The sequence below is a fragment of the Neovison vison genome, chromosome 6 (genome assembly GCF_020171115.1).
Source record: "Neovison vison isolate M4711 chromosome 6, ASM_NN_V1, whole genome shotgun sequence".
Lineage (NCBI taxonomy): Eukaryota > Metazoa > Chordata > Mammalia > Carnivora > Mustelidae > Neogale > Neogale vison.
This window is the reverse complement of record NC_058096.1, coordinates 60,663,655-60,691,028: the sequence shown is the minus strand read 5'-3', so window position 1 is coordinate 60,691,028 and position 27,374 is coordinate 60,663,655. Positions and strand designations below refer to the sequence as shown.

At 39.8% G+C, this 27,374-nt stretch overlaps 1 protein-coding gene and 1 pseudogene across 2 annotated transcripts in view; one reads left to right on the top strand and one right to left on the bottom strand.

Annotated features, from left to right (window-relative positions):
• The window catches only part of CCDC191 (coiled-coil domain containing 191), a 90,343-nt gene extending 64,006 nt beyond the window's left edge, over nucleotides 1-26,337 (top strand). The window contains exons 14-17 of one of the 2 annotated variants that reach the window (XM_044251415.1): nucleotides 4,118-4,261; nucleotides 8,215-8,367; nucleotides 8,914-9,059; nucleotides 25,195-26,337. In XM_044251415.1, coding sequence (XP_044107350.1) covers nucleotides 4,118-4,261; nucleotides 8,215-8,367; nucleotides 8,914-9,059; nucleotides 25,195-25,339 — 588 coding nt within the window. In that variant the 3' untranslated portion in view covers nucleotides 25,340-26,337. Of the gene's footprint in view, nucleotides 1-4,117; nucleotides 4,262-8,214; nucleotides 8,368-8,913; nucleotides 9,064-25,194 lie in introns of those variants that run through there. The other variant, XM_044251417.1, reaches the window with a different exon arrangement.
• Nucleotides 250-794, bottom strand: LOC122908519 (annotated as a pseudogene).
• Nucleotides 26,338-27,374: the final 1,037 nt, after the last annotated feature.

The following is a 27,374-nucleotide window of genomic DNA, read 5'->3' as shown; positions in this document are numbered from 1 at the left end:
TATAATTTAAGTCCAGTGTTTCCATAGTGATTTTCTGTCAGTGTGATCTATCCATTTGTTTAAAGTGGGTTATTTAGGTTTCCTACTATTACTGTACTACTCTCTAGATCTCCCCTCAGAATGTTAGTATTTGCTTTATGTATTTGGGTAATTCAATAATTGGATGCATATTTTTTTAATTAGATGAACTCATTTGATACATTAAATTAGGCAAAGAAAAATCTATGCAACTGAGTAAAAAGAAGCACATTCTCATACTACGTGAACACACAGCAATGGTCAAAAAAAATGAATTGTGGAATGGATCCCAAGATTTAATGCAAAAAAACACCCTATACAGAAAACTTTAGGCTTCTAACTTCATTAAATCTAATACTAAACACACTTCCTTTTAGTCCTCAGCTTCTTGCAAGTCTTTTCCACTCTCTACTAACTGCAGAGGATCAGTATATGCGGCTTCCAACCTGTGCTAGCAATCTGGGATCATTATCTAGGACTCTTATAGGATCTCTGCCTCCTTTTTAATTGAATGATTTTCACCATCTTCAGCTTTTTTTTTTTTTTTCAATCTTTTCTTCTCTTTCATGCATTATTTTTTCTATGACCAATCACTTCGCCATGCCAGCTTTGATCTTGATCTACCTCACTGGAGGGTTGACCATGATCCACTGAGCACCACGGGAAGGAGGGGTGGAGAACCAAGGGAACCGTGGAGGAAGACTGGTGGATAAATATTTATAATTGTTATATGCTCTTGATGAACTGACCCTATTGTCATGGTATAATGACCTTTTTTTAAAATCTCTTGTTACAGTCTTTGGCTTAATGTCTGTTTTATCTGATATAAGGCTAGCTACTCCTGCTGTCTTTTGGCTTCTGTTTGCATGGAGTATCTCTTTTCTATCACTTCACTTTCAGTCTCTGTGTGTCCTTAAAGTTGAAATGAGCCACTCATAGGCAGCAGTTTGGGTCCTGATTTTTTTCATCCATTCAGCCACTGTATGTATGGCTTTTCACTGGAGAACGTAGTCTGTATGCATTTAAAATATTGATAGGCATGGCTTATGATTGCCATTTTGCTGTTTTCTAGCTCTTTTGTAGTTCCTTTATTCCTTTCTTCCTCTCTTGCTTTCTTCCTTTGTAATTTAATGATTCTCATAGTGTTATGCTTTGATTCCTTTCTCTTAATCTTTTTTATTTATTTACTATAGACTTATGCTTTGTGGTTGCATGAAGCTTGCATAAGATGTCTTGTAGTTTTAACAGTCTGTTTTAAGCTATAACTTCAAATGTATGCAAAACCTCTATATTTTTATACTCCTGCTCCCAAAGTTTGTATTTGATGTCACAATTTACATCTTTTTTTAAAAGATTTTATTTATTTATTTTAGAGAGAGAACATGAGTGGGAGGGGTAGAGGGGGAGAGAGAGAATCTGAAGCAGACTCCATGCTGAGTGTAGAGCCCGATATGGGACTTGAACTCACAACCCTGAGACCACAACCTGAGCTAAAACCAAGAGTCAAATGTTCAACTGAATGGAGCACCCAGGAACCCCACAATTTACATCTTTTATAGTGTGTATCCATTAACAAATTATTATTATAGTTATTTGCAATACTTTTGTCTTTTAACCTTTATACTAGAGTTATAAGAGATTCACCTACCATCATTACCATATTATTTTCTATTAAACTATTTATATATATACCTTTACCAGTGAATTTTACAGTTTCATATGCTTTTATGTTACTAGCTAGTGTCCTTCACTTCAACTTAAAGCCCTTTAAAAAAAAAAAAAAGATTTATTTATTTGAGATAGAAGGGGCAGGGAAGCAAACTTAGGATGAGCAGAGATCCTGATGCAGGGCTGGATCTCAGGACTCTGAGATCATGACCTGAGGCAAAACCAAGAGTCGGATACCTGACCAATTGAGCTACCCAGTTGCCCCTTGAATTAGTCCTTTTCAGTGTTGGGATTTGAGTAAGGCTGGTCTAGTGGTAGTGAATTTATTTCACTTTGGTTTGTCTGGAAAATTCTTTTATTTCTCCTTCAATTGTGAAGGACATCTTTGCTGGGTAGACTGTTCTTGTTTGGCTGTTTTTTCTTCTAGCACTTTGAATATATCATCCCATTCCCTCTGTCCTGCAAGGTTTCTACTAAAAAACTTGATTGTTTTATGGGAGTGCCCTTGTATGTAACAAGTTGCTTTTCTCTTGCTGATACTCTACTTTTCTTTAACTTCTAACAGTTTAATTGTCTTGGTGTGTCCCTCTTTAGATGTATATTGTTTGGTATTCTTTGGGCTTCCTAGATACGGATGTCTGTTTCTTTCCTCAGGGAATTTTTCAGCCAGTATTTCTCTAAATAAGCTTTCTGCCCCCTCCTTTCTTATGGAACCCCTGTAATGCATATATTTCTACCCTTGATGATGTCCTGTCAGTCCGTTATGCTATCTTCATTCTTTTTTTCTTTTTCCCCTGATTGGATGAATTCTCTGCTCTGTCTTTAAATTGGCTTATCCTTTCTTCTGCCTGATATAGCCTGATGTTGAACCCTTTATCAAATTTTTCAGTTCAGTTACTGTATTCTTCAGCTATATGATTTATTGTATCTCTTTGGTGAAATTTTTTGTTCATGCATTACTCAGTGGGCATTTTTTTATGATCACTGTTTTGAATTGTCTATTGAGTAAATCATTTATTTCATTAAGATTGATTTCTAGAGATTCATCTTGTTCCTTTCATTGGAAGATATTCCCGTCTCTACTTTTCTTGACTCTTCCTGTTGGTTTCTGCACATGAGATAAAGCAGCCACCTCTCATAGTCTTGACAGAGCGGTCTCTTGTGGGAGATGAACCTTATCAGTCAGCCTTACCCAGGTTCTTGACTGTCTCTCAAACCTTAGTGATCATCCAGTCTGTTGTCTTTGTTCTTAGCTCCCAGTAGTTGAGCTGTACCAATACTTCTCAGTGTCCCAAAGGGGAAAATCTCAGTCAGCACCTAGATTCAAGCTGATTATAAAACTGTACCCTCCTGTGAAATGTGTAAACCTGACAATTCACAGACCTGTACCCCTGGGGCAAATAATACATTATATGTTAATAAAAATAATTAATAAAGGAAAAGAATAAAAAATATATTCAAAAAAAAAAAAAACCAACAACACTGTACCCTCAAGTAGCAACTGGGAATGTAGGGTAACTAAGCCCCTTCCAGGGAGAAACTATGAGGTGTATTTTGCCTGTTCCCTCTGCACTGAGTCCACATGGGGAGAAGGGTACTTCTACACCCATTTAAAAATTACTTCTTTGTTACAGTCCTGTAGAACTTGTAAATGTAAGCTCCACTGGCTTTCCGAGCCAAGCAAACCAGGGTCCCATCCCTCAAGTGGTAATCATAAATGTTGGGTAACCAGATTGTGTCCAAGCTCCTTCCAGAGAGATGCTGGTTGTTTGGTTTTATTGGAGTGAGCTAGAGGGAAAAGGCAGAATAAGGCACTTCCTTTGGGGAAGACCACAACCAACCCCTAAATGTGTGCTAAATTAGAAGCTGGACCCACAGGCATTAGCTTACCATATGGTCAAACCGCTTTCAGAGCGACAGGGAGATGGGCATATTTGTCTGCTCTTTCAGGGCTGAACCCTAAGGGGATAGCCATAGGAAGTATGCACACATCCATTAAGAACTGTTTCTTTGTTTCCTATCATTTTGTATATCTCATGGACACAAGCCCCAGTAGCTTTCAGAGGCAGTCATTTTATGGCCCTTTTCCTGAGTAGTTGTTTTAAAAGATGAAGTGCCAGATATGTAGTCCAAACCCTGCGTTCCTCAGAGAGAAGCTCCAAGTTGGGAGTTCCCTCCCTGTTGTATGGTGCTGTGCCAGGGATGGGGTTTATGTCAGAAGCCTGTTTCAGTCCTTCCAATTTAATATGGGTGTTTTCCTCATTCACCTGATAGGGATGAGTCACTCAGCTAGTTTCTAGATTTCTAACAGAGGGAAATGCTCTGTGTGTAGCTATACACTGAATGCATCCAAGGCCGGAAGGAAGTCCAGGACCTCCTATGTCACCATCTTGGTCCCTTCTCAGCATTTTCACATTTGAATTTTTCCCAGAAAGAACTAGAGAAGCAGAAGAGAATTAAGAGGAACCAGCAGCTGGAAGCAGTCGCCAAAGAACATTATGAAAGGATGTTGCTAAGGAAAAAAGGCCTGGAACCTTGGAAGAGATTGAGACTACAAAACAAGCAAAACATCCAGGTATGGTGTCACACACTTCCTTCCAAAATTACAAAATAGACTTTTCAAATGGAATAAACACCCAATTCAAATTGAGGGCTGCTTGGTGATTTAAAAGCTAAAAATAAAAGCTAACCAAGTGTATGTAATTCTTTGTTTTGGATAAGAGTTCAGATTTGGTCTTCCAAAAAAGAGAAAGATTTCTATAATTGTGTAGGTTGGAAACAAAGTGAGTAGATTTTTTATTAAAGACTTTTTTAAAGTAAGATGAATAGAGGCTTCTCTCAATTTTAGCCATGTTTCTCATAAAGAGGAAATAATTACCATAAGGTATTGGGTTTCTGTTTGAATAAAGCTGCATAACGCCCTCAAAAACCAGTGGCTTGCAATTTAGACATTTGTTTCTTACTCACATGTCTGTGGGCCAGCTGTGGATTATATTCAGGTCTCTCCACAGCCTCTTGCTGGCTTCAGCAGTAATTCAGGCCGTGCTTTTCACCTGGCAAATATCTACTGTGCAACAACTAAACCCAATGATGTAAACAACCCACACAACATCTCTCCTTGTATCCTGTCCACTAACATTTCATTGGCCGAGGCAAATCATAGAGACAAACTCAAGGTCATTAAGAGGAGGAAAAGTTCCATCTACTTCATTGAGAGGCATTATGAAATCACATACAAAGAGTAGGGATCTGTAATCCTATTATAGGGAACCATAACCTACTCTGCCACACAGAGATATATAAAATCAAGTAACAGTAAGCTTCAAACTTACCCAGTGCATAGGGCAGGGCATTCTAAACTAAATGATCAGAAGCTCAAAATAGATGAGATGTTATTTTTAGAATTGTTTAAAAATAAGCACAGTAATTCTAGGTATGACCACTATTGCTTACACATTTGGCCAGGTTAATATTGAAGAGTAAAACTAGCATTTTGCGTTATGAAAACCAAGTATCATGAGCCCCACTAAATTGAGTAATGCTGCAGATTATACCTCTGGAAATGTGACGTAGTCTCCCTGCCTATTCATTCTTCATTCTCTTTGTTCTCTCCCCGTTTTTCATACTTTTTTACCTTCCCAAAATTGTTTTTTTCCTCTGTCCCTGATTTTTTGTCCTCAGCCTCCTTACCAATGGTTCTGGAATTACTGAGTATTCCAAACCAGCTGAGGAAGGCCATTTGTGGTGATCTGGCCTGAGGGCAAGAGGATCCATCTGTGCCCGGAGCCATTGCTATTTTGCTGTGGCTTTTTCCATGTAATGAGAGAGAAGGGCTAACTCTCTAGTCTTCTGAGTGAATGAATTTGGAAATGAAATTTGAAATTTGAACTGAAAATTTCCTTATAGTACACTACTACAAAGAACATTTGCTATCTAACTGAATGCTTCTAGTTTTGTTTTATCTGACTTTTGTATATTGGGGGCGGGGGTTCATTTATTAATACGCAAAGGAAAAGCAGACAGCGAATGGAAAGATTCATTCTTATATTCCTATCAGCTCTTCTTTTTTGGTCCTAGTTTTTGAATAAATTCAAAAAAGGTATAAAATGCTGAAACAAATTGAATCTATGGGTGAATAACCAAATTAAAATTTTTCTATTTCTTTATTTAAATAAAAAAATAGGCTCAGTGGGTTGGGCCGCTGCCTTCGGCTCAGGTCATGATCTCAGTGTCCTGGGATCGAGTCCCGCATCGGGCTCTCTGCTCGGCGGGGAGCCTGCTTCCCTCTCTCTCTCTCTCTGCCTGCCTCTCTGTCTGCTGGTGATCTCTGTCTGTCAAATAAACAAATAAAATCTTTAAAAAAAAAAAAATAGAAACTGGAGTTTGATCTGAAAATGACAACTATAGGCTTTAAATACAGAAAAACCCAATTAAAAGAAAAACAGGAAGACAGATCTGAAACCAGCCTTTCCAAACTTTTCTGTTCATAAAACCTGTTATCCGTTCATCTTGAGATCTTATAAAAACGCACATTCCTGATTCCACTGCCAGGTATTCTCGGTATGTCTGAGATGCTGGCTGGTGTGCGTCAGGGAATCTGCATTTTTAATAAGTAGCCTGGGGGATTCTGAGTGGTCTGAGCACCACATTTTGGGAATCACCTCTCTAGCTCATAACAAGTGCATTCGCTTCCTATTGCTGTTACAACAAATTACCACATTAGCAACTTACAGTAACACATATACTAACTTAGAACTGGACTTGCTGGGCCAAGGTCTGAGGATCAGCAGGGCACTTCCTTCTGGTGGTTCCAAGGGAGGTGGAATCTGTTTCTGAGCCTCTTTCACCTTCCAGTGGCCACCGGCATCCTGTTGCTCTCAGCTCCCTCCTCGAATCACTCTTCTCTCTGCTTTCAGGTCACATACACTGATGCTGACCCTGTCACCTCCCTCTGACAAGCATTCTTATGATTACATTTAGGGCTCTTGCATATCATCATATAGGATAATCTCCCTGTTTTTCAATCTTTCACTTAATCATATCTGCAAAATCCCTTGGACCACATAAGGTAACATATTTACAGGTTCCAGGGATTAGGACATGGCCTTCCTTGAGAGCCCACTATTCAGTCTGTCATGACAAGGTAGTAGAATTTTAGAGCATTACCAGTCCTCTTCACCTCTTTCTATTTGTAATAAGGGCACTGAGCCTTAGAGAGTACTGACTTCTTGAAGTCATATAGCACATTGGTTACAAAGCCAAAGTGTAGCCAGCACCTGGGAACACAGTCCAGGAAAGCAACCCGGTTCTGGCACACCATTAAACTGTCAGAACCAGAGTATTAAGGTAGATGGTAACCACCAGGTGAAAGTTAAAAAATAAGAAATAAAAGGAAAAGTTCTGGAGCACAGTAAAAGGAAGGGGTAGCTTCTTTACCCAACTGAGTTGGCTTCTAGGAAGGGATACAAAAAAAATTAAGAAAAAAGAAAGATCCAGTTAAACAGTCCCTGCCTTGTTTGTAACATTTTTTCAGAAGAGTTATTTAGCATTTTTCCCTTAAACTCAGTATACTATAGGCTATTTAATCCAAAAACCATTTCAGAACTTCTTTGAGACCTTCTGATAATCTTTTTCTTCCTGGTTCTCTGTTTTCCCAGAGGACAAAGAGAAGGAAGCGAAGGAGGCTCCCCTTGGCTTTTGGCTCCCAGACTGGGATGAGTCAGGCCAGACAGTGGTTTCGAGTGTCCCAGTGGCCTCCTAGATGGTCATTTGGGCCAATAAGTAGTACTGTCAAGAGATTCACTTGGGATCACTTCCATTCATGGTGCTGGCTGGTTAGGCAAGGCTTCGAAAAAGGTGTAATTTTATGGATAGGATTGAGAGGGAAGGGTTTTTCCTGCCTGCCTCTTAAAAGAATACAACAGTTACCTTTTAAAATTTATAAACTCTGAGTTACATGTTTATTTTGGAATGCGCTCTCTGAACCTTTTAAGTTGGTAAGACATTAAATTATTCATCATGTTATTTTCCTATCAAATGTTTTTGTGGTTTATTAACAATGTCTAAATTTCAATGCTGGTGACAGCTCATACTATAAAACTAGTTGAAAGTATATTGGCATTTCCTCAGTTAGACAGTGTTTAAGTACATAATAGAGAGGTTTATTATGGAGTTGCTGTCCAAGCTCCAGGAGAACAAACTGAGAATATCATCACCTACACACTTTGAAACTTGATGCAAATGAAATAATGGCTTTGGAGGTTTATTCCATTTTCCAAATAACCAGCCAGTCACTGTGGTCTTCAGGGAGACAGCACTGCAAGACTGTGCATGATGTGAATCTAAAACCCCCACAAAATAGGGTCAGTAGAAGAGCTCTTAGGACATAGTCTGAATGCCCTTAAGATTATTCCCTCTATAGTGACTTACAAGTAGTTTATGGCATTATTTGCCAAGGTGGTATGTAGTTCCTTAAGTGATTAAACATACAAGGGATAAATTCCTTTTCTCATTTAAAAAATTGTCCAGGTGGCTGAAGAACATCACTCTTTGGCTCTACAGAGAAAATGCCTGCTGTCCTGGTTCCAGTATAGTCAGGAAGTCCTGGCTAGGAACACAGCCCGGGCTGATCAGTTCTATTGCCAAATATTGCTTCGGAGAGTTATCCGGAGCTGGCTACAGGTAAGGCCATACAGGGAAGGAAGCTTTAAATACATGTCTCTGCTCAATCCTGTGTAAGAAAATTAGGTGCAAATTAGTCCATAACTATTGTTTTTTGTTTTTTGTGTTTTTTTCAAGAACAATATAGAATAGTCGGTCCTGTTCCTTGCTTTGAAATGCATATGAAAATGTCAAATCAATTCTTCCTAAGTATAAAACACTTTTTACACAGAGTGTCCATAAACTTGTTTATAAACTTAATGTAACATTACATCAGCTTTTGCTTTTATACTCATTTCTTGTTGCTTATCCCATAATTGCTTAAGTGATTTTACTAGAAACCTACCCCCTCAGGCTTAGAACAGTTTCCACACCTCTGGCTCCATTGTTTTTTTAATACATTGCAGAGGATATTATTTTGGCTGCCATGCTATCTTTTTCTCTTTATGCCCCCAGTGTCCTTTGTTCTTTTGTATTTGTTGCAGTTCTCTTTTGTACTGTTTATTTGCTCTAATTCTTTGTCTGTGATATTATTTGTCTCACTTCTATTCCTTTCTTCATCCCCAGTACCTGACTGATCTGGAGGAAGAAGTACAAAAACTGTGGGTACATTTTCTTCAGAAGAAGATATTCAGGGCCTGGTTTACTATGGTCAGGGAGGCCCAGATTGATTCCCAGAGCAAGCATGAGATTGCAGTGGAACATCATGACAGGTGAGGTTCTGATTTCTGAGGAAATTCACTCGGACTTCATAACTCTTCCACAGTGTATTCTATGCCTGGGATATGGCTTATGGATGAGGTGAGGGCTGGGAGAGCTGGGTACTTGAAGCTAACGAGACAGCGGGGGGAGGCCCAGCTCATCCAGTGACTCTTTGGAAACCCCTGGAACTCCTGGGTCTCCATCTTAAAATGAGGGGGAGGAGGATGCCTGCCCTCTCTGCCTCACAGGGGCTTTCCAGAGGGTGAAATGATGAGAAACACATGAATCACCTGAGCAAAGTATACTGTCTATTAGTCATACAGGTTTATCTCTGAAGTTCAGTCTTTAACATTTACTCTGAAATACACCACCAATAGAAAAAAGTGCTTAAATCATACAGATACAGATTAATGAATTACTGTCAAGTGGACTCCCATGTCACCACCACTGAGGTCAAGAAATAGGACGCTGCTGGCCCCTGGAAATCCCCATGGGCTCCTTCCCAATTACAAGCTGTGCCCTTCCCTCCAAAGGTAAACGGCTCCCCTGACTTTTATAATGAGTACATCCTTGGGTTTCTTTTCACTTTGGCCTAAGGATGCAGCCTTCGAGGCTATAATTTTGTGTTGCCTGGCTTGGAACTTTACAGAAGTGGAATCATGGTATACATCCTATTAATATTTATAATACAGTGATGTCTTACTTAAGCCAGTGTCCTTAGGGAATAAGCTATTCTTATATACATTTTTGCTTAGATTCCTAATTTTAAGTATTTTGGATGGAAATGTTCTAAATTTCATTACATACTTTCCCTTGAGAGTAAACAAATGATCTGTGTTTTAATGATCAGTAGTCATTGCTTATGAGCATGATGTGGTGGGCGGATGCCTCCAAGCTCTGAGGCGGGAAGATTGTCCTTTAACTGGAGAAATGACCCCTAACTCACTGCACCCAGATTAATTTTTGGTTCCTTTGTTTTCATTTGCTTGTATGTGCCTTTGCGAATGTCTGGTTTTTATAAAAGCATTCCTGTCTTGCCGCTAAGGTGCCCACCACCAGCAAACCCTACTCACCCTTGTTCACAGGTTACTGAAATCTGTGGGCCAGGAAAACAATAAGCAGGTTGATTCCAATTTGTTCTAAAATAAAATAAGCAATGAGTGAGGATACCCAGAGGACTTGCCTTTGAATAAATGCTTCCCTTTGAAGGTTGCCGTTTAAGACTGGGTCTGCATGACCCCGGACAAATAACCTTTCAGAGCTTCCCAGTCCTCTTTTGTAAAATGGGGATAACAACAGAACCAATCTAACAGCATTGTTGAGAAGACTAAACAGGGTAACATGGTACCTCACTTAGCACTGCTTAGCCCCCAAATAATAGCTATGTTTTATTTACTGTCGTTGTTCAAGTGTTGTTATTAAACATCCTGTTTGTCCACCTTTATTTTCTTTCTGTTTCTCAGCTGCCATGTACAGACTGAGAGATTCACTGGGACAGTTGCCCGGTGTGGCGCAGGACAGCCAGAGAGGGTGTTCACACACCCCAGAGAGGAGGGGGGCAGTGTCAGGATTTCCATTTTCAGGCAAGGAAACAGAAGCTGCAAGTAGCAGATTGATTTAGTACACAAATACCAAATGATGGAGCCTGGGCTCTGAGTCAGGCTCTCTGACTCCAGACCATTCTCTTCTTCTTGTAGCCCACCTCCTTCGCCAGTTTTCTAATTCAGTCTTGTTTGTAAACTGTAAGATACAGTAGTAAGATAGTGGTCCTATGCAGGGCTTGAAGTTAGGAAATCAATACGGGAATCCATGCATTCAACAAGAAATAAATTCTCGGCCAGTTTCTAGTTGATATAAAACCATCACCAGGGGTGGCTCACTCAGGTTGTGCGTCTACCTTCAGCTCAGGTCGTGATCCCAGGGTCCTGGGATTGAGCCAAGCCCTGCATTGGGCTCCCAGCTCAGCAAGAAGTCTGCTTCTCTCTCCCTCTACTTATGCACTCTCTGTCTTCCGTCTCTCTTGCTCACTCTCTCAATTAAAAAAAAAAAAAATCTTAAAAAAAAGAAAAATTATCACCAGAACTTGATGGCTTCCATCTTAGCTCCGTCCTCCATGGCTGACCCCTCAACGGCTCCTCAGACAGACCTTGTGGCTTCCTTGGAGCTTTCACACAACCTGATCTGTGCACCTCCCTGACTACCCAGTCTCCATATCCCTGTCTAGCCACTGTCCCACCCTGTTTTCTTCATAGCACTTAAGACTGTCTGAAGTTACACATTTATTTATCATCTGTCCCTCCCAACAGTAGAAGTGCCACATCTTACTCAGTGCTGTGTTCCCAGGTGGTGGTAATGCCCAGTACAGGTGCAGAGCGGGTACTGTGATACTCAGTCCGGAAATGAATGGATGCATTTTCTTGCAGGAGTGACCCTATTGTTTAGTCACGGGTCTTTTAAAAGGAACTTTTAAAAAGAACATTTAAAAATTGATATTCAAGTTCTTATTCAATGTTATATGAATTAAAGAACATTATCTAGAAAAGTTGTGGGGGAAAGGGAAGGAAGGAGAGACATTTATTAGTGTGAGGCCTCATCTTAAAAGTTCAGTAGCACTGAGATGATCCTAATAAGAACATGAGGCATAATCTTACATATTTATATCACTTCTCAATATATTAATTTATAATTACATAGAGAGTTACAATCTGTAAATCTGGAATTTTATACTTGGTGGGACAAGATGTCAGCCAGACCTAAGTGTCTCATCATCAGTACTGCCTATGGAGTTCTCCCGCGAAAGCTCAGCTGTGTGCTTGTCCAGCTCCTCTTGCATGAACCAGTAGATTTTTTTTAATATTATAAATACTGTTCTATTTGTTTTACATATGTGATGGCACTGGATAAATGACATCTCCATGACTGAGCAATTACTATTATTATCCTCATTGTTTTAATTCCAGTATAATTAATATGCAGTGTTAGTTTCAGGTGTACAATATAGTAATTCAACAATTCTATACTGTACTCAGTGCTCATAACAATAAGTGCACCTCGTTAATGAAAATTAAAGGGGCTTATTAGAGAAATCTCAGAGCCTGTAATATATTAAATGTGCACTGTGAGTCTTTAACAGAATAAATGTGTACTTTTTGCTAAACTTTTTTATTTTTAATTTAAATTCAATTTAGTTGACATGGATTAGTTTCAGAGGTAGAGGTCAGTGATTCATCAGTTGCATATAATACCCAGTGCTCATTACATCAAGTATCTTCCTTAATGCGCATCACCCCATTTATCCCATTCCCCCACCCACCTCCTCCCCAGCCACCCTCTGTTTCCTATAGTTAAGAGTTTTTTATGGATTGCTTCCCTCTCTGCTTTTAATCTAATTTTTCCTCCCTTTCCCCTGTATTCATCTGTTTTGTTTCTTAAACAGTAAATGCACTCTTAATCCCCTTCACCTGTATCACCCATCCCCATAGCCCTCTCCCCTCCGGCAACCGCCAGTTTGTTCTTTGCATTTAAAATTCTGGGGGGTTTTTGTTGTTGTCTCTTTCTTAGTTCTTAAATTCCACATGTAAGTGAAATCATATGGTATTTGTCTTTCTCTGACTTACTTTACTTAACATTATACCTACCCTCTAGATCCATCCATGTTGTTGCAAATGGCAAGATTCCATTCTTTTTATGGCTGAGTAATATACTATTATATATATATGTGTGTGTGTGTGTGTGTGTGTGTGTTATTCGTATAATACACACACACACACACACACACACCACATCTCCTTAATCTATTGTATTGCTTCCATATGTGGCTATTATAAACAGTGCTGCAATAAACATGGGGGTGCTTACATTTTTCAAATTAATGTTTTTATATTCTGAGTAAATACCCAGTGGAGGGGTGCCTGGGTGGCTCAGTGGGTTAAAGCCTCTGCCTTCGGCTCAGGTCATGATTCCAGGGTCCTGGGATCGAGCCCCGCATCAGTCTCTCTCCTCAGGAGGAGCCTGCTTCCTCCTCTCTCTCTCTCTGCCTGCCTCTCTGCCTACTTGTGATCTCTGTCGAAGTCCATGTACGGAAATAAGTGGCTTTCTAATACACTAACAATGAAAATACAGGAAGGGAAATTGGAGAATCGATTCCATTTACTATAGCACCAAGAACCATAAGATACCTGGGAATAAACCTAACCAAAGAGGTAAAGGATCTGTACTCGAGGAACTACAGAACACTCATGAAAGAAATTGAAGAATACACAAAAAGATGGAAGACCATTCCATGCTCTTGGATCGGAAGAATAAACATTGTTAAAATGTCTATACTGCCTAGAGCAATCCATACTTTTAATGCCATTCCGATCAAAATTCCACCAGTATTTTTCAAAGAGCTGGAGCAAATAATCCAAAAATTGTATGGAATCAGAAGAGACCTCGAATCGCTAAGGAAATGTTGAAAAACAAAAATAAAACTGGGGGCATCACGTTACCTGATTTCAAGCTTTACTACAAAGTTGTGATCACCAAGACAGCATGGTACTGGCATAAAAACAGACACATAGACCAGTGGAACAGAGTCAGATATGGACCCTCAACTCTATGGTCAAATAATCTTCGACAAAACAGGAAAAAATATACAATGGAAAAAAGACAATCTCAAAAAAAAAAAAAAAAGACAATCTCTTCAATAAATGGTGCTGGGAAAACTGGACAGCTATATGTAGAAGAATGAAACTCGACCATTCTCTTACACCGTACACAAAGATAAACTCAAAATGGATAAAAGACCTCAATGTGAGAAAGGAATCCATCAGAATCCTAGAGGAGAATATAGGCAGTAACCTCTTCGATATCAGCCACAGCAACTTCTTTCAAGATATGTCTCCAAAGGCAAAGGAAACAAAAGTGAAAATGAACTTTGGGACTTCATCAAAATCAAAAGCTTCTGCACAGCAAAGGAAACGTCAACAAAACAAAGAGGCAACCCATGGAATGGGAGAAGATATTTGCAAATGATAGTACAGAAAAAAGGTTGATATCCAGGATCTATAAAGAACTCCTCAAACTCAACACACACAAAACAGACAATCATGTAAAAAAATGGGCAGAAGATATGAATAGACACTTCTCCAATGAAGACATACAAATGGCTATCAGACATATGAAAAAATGTTCATCATCACTAGCCATCAGGGAGATTCAAATCAAAACCACATTGAGATACCACTTTACACCACTTAGAATGGTCAAACTTGGCAAGACAGGAAACAACATGTGTTGGAGGGGATGTGGAGAAAGGGAACCCTCTTACACTGTTGGTGGGAATGCAAGTTGGTGCAGCCACTTTGGAGAACAGTGTGGAGATTCCTCAAGAAATTAAAAATAGAGCTTCCCTATGACCCTGCAATTGCACTCCTGGATATTTACCCCAAAGATACAGATGTAGTGAAAAGAAGGGCCATCTGTATTCCAATGTTTACAGCAGCAATGGCCACGGTCGCCAAACTTTGGAAAGAACCAAGATGCCCTTCAATGGATGAATGGATAAGGAAGATGTGGTCCATATATACTACGGAGTATTATGCCTCCATCAGAAAGGATGAATACACAACTTTTGTATCAACATGGACAGAACCTGAAGAGATTATGCTGAGTGAAATAAGTCAAGCAGAGTCAATCAATTATCATATGGTTTCACTTATTGGTGGAGCATAACAAATAGCATGGAGGACAGGGGGAGTTAGAGAGGAGAAGGGAGTTGAGGGAAATTGGAAGGGGAGGTGAACCATGAGAGACTATGGACTCTGAAAAACAATCTGAGGGTTTTGAAGGGGTGGGGGGTGGGAGGTTGGGGGAACCAGGTGGTGGGTATTGGAGAGTGCACAGATTGCATGGAGCGCTGGGTGTGGTGCAAACACAATGAATACTGTTATGCTGAAAATTTTAAAAATTAAACTAATAATAATAAATTAAATAAATAAATAGAATCTTTTTTTTTAAAGTAAAAAAAAAATTACCCAGTGGAATCACCTGATCATAGGGTAGTTCCATTTTTAATTTTTGAGGAACCTCCGTACTATTTTTTACAGCAGTTACATCAGTTTGCATTCCTAATAGTGCACAAGGGTACCTTTTTCTCCACATCCTTTCAACATTTGTTATTTCTTAGGGTTTTAATTTGCATTTCCCTGATGATGAGTGATGTTGAGCATCTTTTCATGTGCCGTTTGGCCATCTGTATGTCTTCTCTGGAGAAATACATCTTCATGTCTTCTGCCCCATTTTTTAATCAGATTGCTTTTTTGTGTTGAGTTGTATAAGATCTTTACATATTTTGGACACTAATCCCTTATTGGATATATCATTTGCAAATATCTTCCCCATTTTGTAGGCTGTCTTTTTGTTTTGTTGATTGTTTCCTTTGCAGAAGTTTTTTATTTTGATGTAGTCCCAATAGTTTATTTTTGCTTTTGTTTTTCTTGCCTTAGGAGACCTATCTAGAAAAATGTTGCTGTGGCTGATGTCCAAGAAATTACTGCCTATACTCTCTTTTAGGATTTTTTTTGGTCTTAGTTCTCACATTTAGGTCTTTAATCCATGTTAAGTTTTTCTGTACGGTGTAATTAAGTCGTCCAGTTTCTTGCTTTTGCATGTAGCTGTCCAATTTACCTAACACATTTGTTGAACAGACTGTCCGTCCTTTTCCCATTGTATATTCTTACCTCCTTTTTTGAAGATTAATTGCCCATATAATCATAGGTTTTTTTTCTGAGCTCTCTATCCTATTCCATTGGTCAGTGTGTCTACTTTTGTGCCAGTAGCGTACTATTTTGATTACCACAGCTTTGTAGTATATCTTGAAATCTGGGATTGTGATACTTCCAGTTTTGTTCTCTCTCAAGATTTCTTTCACTCTACAGAGTTTTTTTTTTTTGTGGTTCCATACAAATTTTAGGGTTATTTGTTCTAGTTCTTTGAAAAATGCTGTTGGCATTTTGATAAGGATTGCATTCAGTCTGTAGATTAACTGAGTTGTAGGGACATTTTTAACAATATCTGTTCTCCCAATCTATGAGCTTGGAATATCTTTCCATTGGTTTGTGTCATCTTCCATTTCTTTCATTGCTGTTTTATAATTTTCAGAATACAGGTCTTTCACCTCCTTAAAGTTATTCCTAGGTATTTTATTATTTTTGGTGCACTTATAAATGGAACTGTTTTCTTAATTTCTCTGTCTGCTACTTCATTACTGGTGTATAGAAATGCAATGGACTTCTGTATATTGAATTTGTATTATGCATCCTTATGAATTCATTTATTCTACTAATTTTTTGGTGGAGTCTTTAGGGTTTTCTAGAGGTAGTATCATGTCATCAGCAAATAGTGAAAGGTTTATCTTCTTTCTTACCAATTTGGATGATTTTTTTTCTTTTTCTTGTCTGATTGCTGTGGCTAGGACTTCCAGTATTATGTTGAATAAAAATGGTGAGAGTGGGCATCCTTATCTTGTTCCTGATTTAGGGGGAAAGCTCTCCATCTTTCACCATTGAGTATGATGTTAGCTTTGGATTTTTCATGTATGGCCTTTTGTTCTTTCCTTCCTTTCTTTCTTTCATATCTGGCCTTTATTATGTTGAGGTTTGTTCCCGCTAAACCTACTTTGTACATTGTTTTTATCATGAATGGGTGTTGTACATTGTCAAATACTTTTCACTTTTTCTGTATTTACTGAAATGATCACGTGGTTTTTAATCCTGTCTCTGATTTTAATCCTGTCTCTAATCAATGTATCACATTGATTCTTTTGTGAATATTGAACCACCCTTGCATCCCAGGAATAAATCCCACTTGATTGTGGTGAATGATTTTTTTTCTAATATATTGCTGGATTGGGTTTACTAGTATTTTGTTGAGGACTTTGGGGTCTATGTTCATTAGAGACATTGGCCTATAGGTCTCTTTTTTATAGTGCCTTTTTTTTTTTTTTTTAAGTAGGCTCCACCCATGCCCAGCTTGAAGGCCAATGTAGGGGTTAAACTCATGACCCTGAGATCAAGAGTCAGATGCTTAACCAACTGCACCACCTGGGCACCCCTTTCTTGTAGTGTGTTCATCTGGTTTCGGTATTGGGGTAATGCTGGCCTTATAGAATGAATTTGGAAACTTCCTTCCTCTACTATTTTTTGGAATAGTTTGAGAAGAATGGGTCTTAACCTTCTCTTTTAATGTTTGGTCAAACTCACCTGTGAAGCCATCTGGTCCTGGACTTTTGTTTGTTGGGAGTTTGTGGTTACTGATCCAATCTCATTGTTGGTAACTGGTCTATTCAAATTTTTATTTTGAGTTTTGGGAGGTTATATGTTTCTAGGATTTTATCTACTTCTAGGTTGTCCAATTTGTTGGCATATAGCTTTTCATAATATTCTCTTACAACCCTTTATATTTCTGTGGTATTGGTTATTATTTTTCCTCTTTCATTTCTCAGTCCTCTTTTTTTGTTGATGAGTCTGGCTAAAGGTTTATCAATTTTGTTGACCTTTTCAGAGAACCAGTTTCATTGATCCTGGTGTCATTGATCTGTTCTCTTGTGGCATTTTTTGTTTTTTGTTTTGTTTTTACCTTCAATTTATTTCTGTTCTTGTCTTTATTATTGCCTTGCTTCTACTGGTTTTGGGTTTTGTTTGTTCTTTTTCTAGCTCCTTTAGGTATAAGGTTAGGTTTGAGGTTTTTCTTCCTTCTTGAGGTAGGCCTGTGTTGCTATAAACTTCCCTCTTGGAACAGCTCTGGCCACATCCCAAAGATTTTTGGACTATTGTATTTTCATTTTCATTTGCCTCCGTGTATTTTTTTTATTTCCTGTTTGATTTCTGGGTTGACCTACTCATGTTTAGTAGCATGTTATTCAACCTCTATGTATTTCGTTAATTCCAGATTTTTTTCTTGAGAATGAAAAGATGCATGGTATGACTTTGATCTTTTTGGATTTGTTGAGAGTTGGTTTGTGTCCTAACATCTGATCTGAGAATGTTCCATGTGCACTTGAAAAGAATGTGTATTCTGATGTTTTAGGATGGAATGTTCTGATGTGTCTATTAGATCCATCTGGTCCAATGTATCATTCCAAGCTATTGTTTCCTTGTTGATTTTCTGTTTGGATGATCTTTCCATTGATGTAAATGGGATGTTAAAGTGTCCTACTATTATTGTATTACTATCAATTACTTCCTTTATGTTCACTGGCTGCTCTATGTATTTGGGTCCTCTCATGTTGGGTGCATAGTTATTTACAATGATCTTCTTGTTAGATTGTTCCCTTTATGACTATGTATTGTCCTTGTTTGTCTCTTTTTACACCAAACACATGGTAATTAAAATGGCAAAAAGGTAGTGATAGAGAGTTTTAAGAGCAACAAGAAAAAAGTTACATACAAGGGACATCCCATAAGGCTATCAGCTGATTTTTCAGCAATGTTGCAGATCAGAAGGAAGACACGATATATTCAAAGTGCTGAAAAAAAAACTTGCAACCACAAATATTTTATTCAGCAAGGCTAATCTTTCAGAATAGGAGACATAGTTTCCCAGAGAAACAAAAATTAAAGAAATTCATCATCACTAAACTAGCCTTACAAAAAATGTTAAAGGGGATTCTTTGAGTGGAAAGGAAAGACCATAATCAGGAATAAGAAAAGTAGGAAGCACAAAAGCAATAAAATTAAGACTATATATATAAAAATCAGTCATGAAGATAAAGGACTAGTATCCAAAATCTATAAAAGCTTATCAAACTCAACAGCCAAAGAACAAATAATCCAATCAAGAAATGGGCAGAAGACATGAACAGACATTTAGGCAAAGAAGACATCCAGATGGCCAACAGACACATGAAAAAATGCTCTACATCACTTGGCATCAGGGAAATACAAATCAAAACCACAGTGAGATACCACCTCACACCAGTCAGAATGGCTAAAATTAATCAGTCAGGAAATGACAGCTGTTGGTGAGGCTGCAGAGAAAGGGGAACCCTCCTACACTGTTGTTGGAAATGCAAGCTGGTGGAGCTACTCTGGAAAACAGCATGGAGGTTCCTCAGAAAGTTGAAAATACCACTATACAGCAATCGCACTACTGGGTATTTACCCTAAAGATACAAACATAGTGATCCGAAGGAGCATGTGCACCCAATTGTTTATAGCAGCAATGTCCCCAATAGCCAAACTATGGAAAGAGCCTAGCTGTCTATCACGAAATGAATGGATAAAGATGTGGTATGTATATACAATGGAATACTATGCAGCCATCCAAAAAAAAAAAAAAACAACAAAATCTTGCCTTTTGCAGCAGTGTGGATGGAACTAGAAGGTATTATGCAGAAGAAATAAGTCAATCAGAGAAAGACAATTATCACGTGATCTCACTGATAATGAGGAATTTGAGAAACAAGACAGAGGATCATAGGGGAAAGGAAGGAAAAATGAAACAGGATGAAACCAAAGAGGGAGACAAACCATAAGAGACTCTTAATCTCAGGAAACAAGCCAAGGGTTGCTAGAGGGCAGGGGGGTGGGAGGGATGGAATGGCTGGATGATGGACATTGGAAAGGGTATGTGCTATTGTGAGTGCTGTGAATTGTGTAAGACTGATGAATCACAGAGCTGCCCCTCTGAAATAAAGAATACAAAAAAAGGGGGGGGAGGTCAAGAGAGTCACAGAATAAAAGAATGTAAAGTATGATACCATATATCTAAAACATGGTGGTTGGGGGAAGAAGAGAGTAAAAATTTATGGCTTTATAATGAGTTCAAACTTAAGCAACCATCAACTTAATATAAACCACTATATGCAGAAAATGTTATATGTAAACCTAATGATATCAAAAACATGTAATAGATATGCAAAAAATAAAGAGAAAAGAATCCAAGTATATCACTAAAGAAAGCCAACAAACCATGAGAGAAGGGCAAGAGAAGAAATGAACAAAGAATGACAAAAATAACCATAAAACAATGGCAATAAGCACATACTTGTCAATAATTACTTTGAATATAATAGACTACATGCTCCAGTCAAAAGACATAAGATGACAGAATGAATAACAAAGCAAGACCCATCTATATGCTGCCCACACAAGACTCCTTTCAGACCTAAAGACACTGAAAGATTGAAAGTGAGGGGATGGAAAAACATCCTGCAAAAGGAAGGGAAAAGAAAACTGGGGTAGAAATACCTACGAGGGACAAAATACACTTTAAAACAAAGACTGTAACAAGCAACAAAGAAGTACTTGTTATATTTCTAATATTGCCTCAATACTATAGTTCTGAAGCATTCTGGAGTCATAGGCCCCTTCATAGTAATAAGTTACATACCAAGACCCCCAGACATGCCCCTATGCTCATCTCATACAGTGTTATATAAAATGTCAAGGAGTTTTTGGACCACAGGTTAAGAACTCTTACGTTGTGACTTAAATTACATTTATTACATAAAACATCCACAGGTCATCTATCAAAACATATTTGCCAAGCATAAAAATATACCCAATAACATGGTGTCTGGCTCTCATAAGTCAGTAGATCACGTGACGTAGGAGTTCCAAAGAAGGAAAGATAAATGCAGGCAATGTCAGTCTAGGAAGATTTCCTCTGCGGGACTGGGGCACAGCATTTCCATTACGGGAGAACAGTAGGAGATGAAATATGGAAGTCAGAAAGTGGGACAGTAGGCAGGAGAACTGTGAACAGAGGTAAAAGTGGGAGACAGGTGAGGACAAAGTGGGCAGATAGCCAAGGACAGGTGGCTGTCAGTGGAGGCCTGGATGCATGAAGGAAGAAAGCCAATTTGAAGCACCTCCACTCCTTGTAGCCTTTTAGTAAAGTTTTAACTTCCAGCAACAAAAATCAACATTATCAGAAACAGCAAATAGCCATTAGCCATAGAGTTAATGGGGGCTGTGATGCATTCTAGGATTTCTTGAGAAGGTCAAGAAGCTAGACTAAATCCCATCTGTGCCTCAAGTTGTGAAAATAGAAACTTAGCTACTCTACATTTTTGTTTCAGCCGCATAACTTTGCTTGTAATTCCTTACACACACCATTCTGTTCTTACCTCTTTTGCCTGTACTCAAGACACGTTCTCTTCTAGAAAAAGCCCTTTGTCTGACAAAACTCAGTTCACATCATCTCTTTCAAAGACTTGTGATGCCCCTCATTACCAGACTGGGGGAGTACCCAGTGCGTATCTCCACCACGATGGCCCCTCACTGCTTTGAAGTGATCTGTTCACCAGGGTGACTCCCTCTTTGGGCAGAGACTGTCTGGCTCACCTTCACATCCCTAGTGTGCATGCAGTTGTGTTACCCTAAAAGGCCATTGCGGGTCTCCCCTCTGACAGCAGATAATCTCACTTCAACTTGGGATCCTCCAGAACCGTGATTCCAGAGCCTGACATTAATATAATCTTTTCTCAACTAAAATTCAAGGGTGGTGGCATTCCTTGTTGGATGTGATGTTACCAGAGGGCTTTTTAAACAGTAGGCACAAGCGCGCCTCAGAGATGTTGTGGGCTCAGTTCCAGACCACTGCAGTAAAGCAAATGTCAGAATTAGCAAGTTGAGTGAATTTTTATTTCCCAGTATTTTTAAAAGTTATGTTCATACTATACTATTAAATGGGCAATAGAATTATTTTTAAAAAACAATGTACTTACTTAATTTAAAAATACTTTATTGCTAAAAAGGCCGTCGTCTGAGGTTTCAGGGGGTCTTGATCTTTTTGCTGACAGGTCTTGCCTTTATGTTAAAGACTGCTGATTGATTAGGATGGCCATTGCTGAAGGTTGAGGTGGCTGCAGTAATTTCTTTAAAAAGACAACAGTGAAGGGATGCCTGGATGGCTCAGTTGGTTAAGCAACTGCCTTCAGCTCAGGTCATGATCCCAGCGTCCTGGGATCGAGTCCCACATCAGGCTCCCTGTTTGGCAGGGAGCCTGCTTCTCCCTCTGCCTCTGCCTGCCACTCTGTCTGCCTGTGCTCACTCTTCCTCCTTTCTCTGACAAATAAATAAAATCTTAAAAAACAAACAAACAAAAAAAGACAACAGTGAAGTTTACTGCACCTATTGACTCTTCCTTTCATAATTTCTCTGTATCATACAATACTATTTGGTAGTATTTTACCCACAGCAGAACTTTCTAAAATTGGAATCAATCTTCTCATCCTTGTTGCTGCTTTATCAACTAAACTTATGTAATATTCTAAATCCTTTGTTGTCACGTCATCAGTCGTCACCAATAGAAGATCCCATCTCAAGAAACAACTTTCTGTCCTCATCCATAAGAAGCAACCATTCATCTATTAAAGCCGTATCGGGAGATTGCAGCAGTTTAATCCCATCTTCAGGCTCCACTTCTAATTCTAGTTCTCTTGCTATTTCCCCCACATCTGCGCTACTTGCTCCACTCCATTCTGGAACCTCTCAACCCATGAGGGTTGGCGTTGACTTCTTCTACACTCCTGGGAATGTTGATATTTTGACCTCTTCCCATGAATTATGAATGTTCCTAATGACAGCTAGAATGGTGAATTCTTTCCAGAAGGTTTCCAATTTCCTTTGCCTAGATGCATCAGAAGAATCACAATCTATGAGAGAGAGGTATAGCCCTAAGAAATGTATTTCTTAAATGATAAAGAATTGACAGTCAAAAGGACTCCTTGTTCCATGGCCTGTGGAATGGATATTGTGCTAGCAGGGTGGAAACATTAATCTCATTGTCCATCTCCATCAGAGCTCTTGGGTGACCAAGTGCATTGTCAGTTAGCAGTCCTGTTTTTCCAGGAATCTGTTTTTTCCCCTGAGCAATAGGTCTCAACAGTGAGCTTAAGATATTCAGTAAACCATATTGTAAACAAATGTGCAGTCATCCAGGCTTTATTGTCCCATTTATAGAGCACAGGCAGAGTGGATTTAGCAGAATTCTTAAGGGCCCTGGATTTTGGAGTGGTCAAGGAACACTAGCTTCAGTTCAAGTCACCAGCTGCCTTAGCCCCTAACAAGAGTCCTGCTTGACTCTCTTGTTAGGGGCTTGAAGATTTGAAGCCAGGCATCGACGTCTACGAAGTCTTAGATGGCATCGTCTTCCACAATAAGACTGTTTGATCTACAGTGAAAACCTGTTGTTCAGTGTAGCCATCTTCATGAATTATCTTGGCCAGACCTTCTGGAGAATTTGCTGCTGCCCCTTCACTTTTATGTTACGAAGATGGTTATTTCCTTAAACTTCATGAACCACCTCTGCTGGCTTCCAGCTTTTCTGCAGCTGCTTCTTCTCTCAGCCTTCCTAGAATTGAAGTGAGTTCCGGCCTTGCTCTGGATTAGACTTTGGCTGAAGAGAATATCATGGCTGGTTTGATCTTCTATCCAGACTATTCAGACTTTCTCCATATCAGCAATAAATCTGTTTTGCTTTCTTAGTATTTGTGTGTTCAGTGGACTAGCACTTTTAATTTCCTTCAAGAACTTTTCCTTTGCATTCACAATTTGGCTTTTTGGCAAATGATGCCTAGCTTTTGGTCTGTCTTGACTTTTGACATGCCTTCCTCACTAAGGTTAATCATTTCTAGCTTTTGATTTACAGTGAGAGATGTGTGACTCTTCCTCTCACTTTAACACATGGAAGCCAGTGCAGGGTTATTAACTCACCTAATTTCAATATCCTTGCGTCTCGGACTAGGGAGGCCTGAGCAGAGGGAGAGAGATGGAACGGCTAGTCGAGCAGTCAGAACACACACATTTATCAGTTAAGTTTGCTGTCTCATGTGGACGTGGTTCATGCCCCCAACATCAGTGTTCACAGCAAAGGTCACTGATCCCAGATCACTGCAACAGACACCTGTGATGATGAAAATGTTTGAAGTATTGAGAGAATTACCAAAATGCAACACAGAAACACGAAGTAAGCAGATGCTGTTGGGAAAAGTGGTGCCAGCAGACTCACTCAGTGCAGGGTTGCTGCCACAGATCTTCAGTTTATGAAAAAGGCAGTATATGCAAAGTGCGACACAAAGAGGTATGTCTGTACATCTAAGTACCTGGGCCTCAGACCCTGTAACTGTGGTGCTGCCTTTGCTTCTCCAGCATCTTTTCCTTGAGGACTCTGGCTTCTAGAGTCTTTGGTCCACGGGTCCTGTCTCAAGCATAAGACACAGGCTCTGATAGGATCACCTGAGGGTATGTCATGGCCCGCATTTTCAGAGGCCCCTGGGAGCTCTGCCCAAATGTCTCCTCAGAGGGTTTCCCTGATTGCCTGATGGGAAATAAAAATGATCTATCAGGGGCGCCTGGGTGGCTCAGTGGGTTAAGCCGCTGCCTTCGGCTCAGGTCATGATCTCAGGGTCCTGGGATCGAGTCCCGCGTCAGGCTCTTTGCTCAGCAGGGAGCCTGCTTCCCTATCTCTCTCTCTCTGCCTGCCTCTCCATCTACTTGTAATTTCTCTCTGTCAAATTAATAATAAATAAAATCTTTTAAAAAAATGATCAGTCCCTCCATCCCACTTTGCCACTTTATTTTCTTCATAGTATTTCTTTTTTAAAATATTTTATTTATTCATTTGACAGAGAGAGATACGGCGAGAGGGGTAACACAATCAGGAGGAATGGGAGAGGGAGAACAGGCTTCCTGCTGAGCAGGGAGCCCTCGGTGGCGCTTGATCCCAGGACCCTGGGATCATGACCTAAGCCGATGGCAGATGCTTATCAACTGAGCCACCCAGGCAACCCTTTTCATAGCATTTCAGTCTGAATTCCAATTTTGCTCTCTGTATGTTTCATATAAAACTGTATTCAAAGAATCATTCTTCTACAGTTCTTTTTTTTTTTTTTAAGATTTTATTTATTTATTTGACAGAGAGAGATCACAAGCAGGCAGAGAGGCAGGCAGAGAGAGAGAGGAGGAAGCAGGCTCCCTGCTGAGCAGAGAGCCCGATGCGGGCCTCGATCCCAGGACCCTGAGATCATGACCTGAGCCGAAGGCAGTGGCTTAACCCACTGAGCCACCCAGGTGCCCCTCTTCTACAGTTCTTAATATACTTCAGATGGAAAGTCAACTTTTCCGTAGTGTGTAACTTTTTTTCCTTTTCTGTTTCAAGGAGGATTCTCTGGGTCACATTTGAGACATGGAAGAAGTTTGTGAAATTTATGAAAGAGGAAAGAATAAAAGAAGAAAGGCGAGAGCAACTCCGTCGGAGGGTGGCTGAAATTCTTCCGGACTTCCAGCCGCTCGCATCCCGGTGACCCTCAGGCAGCAGAGACTGGCGCCGTGTGAGCGCGCGGGGTGCCGGACGGGCATCCATGCATGAGGGCAGACACCCGCTCCATCACCTGGCAGATACTTCTTGGATCGAGAGGATTACCTGGGCAGTTTTTCCTTCCTCCTCTGATTTCTGTTGGATTGCTAATTAGTTCACTAAAGCATTTACCACAGCAGGATCAAAGAACAGTGTAAATCTCAACTATTCAGATGCATTCTATATATTTTTAGCATCATAAACTTTGAAGAGGACAAGTGTTTCCTCACCTGAATCTCTGAAGGAAACGTGTCCTTCCTTCTGGTGTACCATGAGTTGTTGACAAATGTAACTTTATAGAAATTCAAGGGAGTGAGTATGCAGGGAAGGAATCATAGTCAGTGATAGTGCCTTAGCGTCAGCAACAGGCGCTCTGCTAGACGCCATGCACCCCCTCACACCCCCCACACCCCCCATGGAAAGCCGCCTATCAAATGGGACTCAGTGCAGCTGCTGCAAAGCGCAGGACTATCTCCTTATTTGGGGGACACGGTGGCACAAAAGAGCCTTCTCATCAGTGCATCCTGACAAGCATGAAGGGAATTCCAAAAGCTAATGTAACGCTCTCAGGGGCAGTCCAGCAATTCGTTAACATATCTGTGTGTGCTCCCAGCTGCAACTTCTAAATAACATACCCGTCTGTCCTCTAGCCTTCAGCTCAGTTTGATCCACACAGCGCGATGGATTCAAAGAATGATTTCATCTTTAAGGTGCAGATGACTATAAAGACTGATGAAAAGCTCTTCTGTGAATTGTCTGAATTACCTGCTAGTGAAAAAAAAATTTCATTACAAAATACATGTTCGTTATAACAAATTTAAGTAATAGACAAGTGTACTACCCAGTAGAACAAGAAAGTCCCTTGCAGCCCTGAGGTAACTACCAGTATCTGCTAGGTTTACAATTTCGAGCGGTAAGATAAAATTCTGTGTGTGGTTCAATAAATTGTTATTGTCCTTATTTCCTAGAAGGGATAGGCAGTTCCACCATCTGCAATGACTTACATCCTTTTTCTGTGGAACATGTGTGAAGATTTACTCAGAAATGACAAGACACCCTAAATTGAAGTTTATTCTTTCTACGGTGTCTGTGTCCCCACGTCTTTTCCTTTAATATGATTATATAACTGTCATTTACAAACTCTTTTAGACTAACACCCACTAATGAAAACAGGACTAAAAGAAACTCATCTGTAGTCTCTTTCCATTCAAATCCCAATCTGCTCATCCGACCTATAATGCAAAGCACAGTACCGGCTACCATCAACCCCCAGATATCAAATACCAAGTTCCTATCCCTGCCAAGCCTGCAGATAAGGAAGGGTGAATCTTGTAAGTAAACATGCCAAGGGCCTAAAGAAATGCCATAAAGCTTAAGTTTCCTCTCTTAAGCTTTCCTTTATTTTTACTTCACCTCAAATGTCAATTAGCCATTGAGTCTTTAGCAGCCCATATTCTGACTGGGCCCATGAGGACTTTCTACCTACCTCCTTTTTTTTTTTTTAAGGATTTTATTTATTTATTTGACACAAAGAGAAAGAGAGCACAAGCAAGGGGAGCGGCAGGCAGAGGAAGGAGGAGAAGCAGGCTCCCCACCAAGCAGACACCAATGAGGGGCTTGATCCCAGGGCCCTGGGATCATGCCCTGAGCCAAAGGCAGACACTTCACCATCTGAGCCACCCAGGCGCCCTTTTTACCTACTTACCCACAGGAAAATCGCTTAGTAAATCACCTGTAGTTCTTGCTGGACTATCCTAAAGACATGATTAGGAATATTACTGCTAACAAAATGCCCAAATAAGCAGTATCCCTGGCCTATAAAACTAGACAAAGTAACCAACAGGAAAAGGACTGTTTAGGGCCAAGGGTAACTGAGGTCCGAAGGACGGGGACACGTCAGTAGCCAGAGGAGCAGCCCGGCTCTAACACAGATGTCCCTTAAAGCAAGAGAGTTCAGGAGACACGCTAATAAACACACTAAT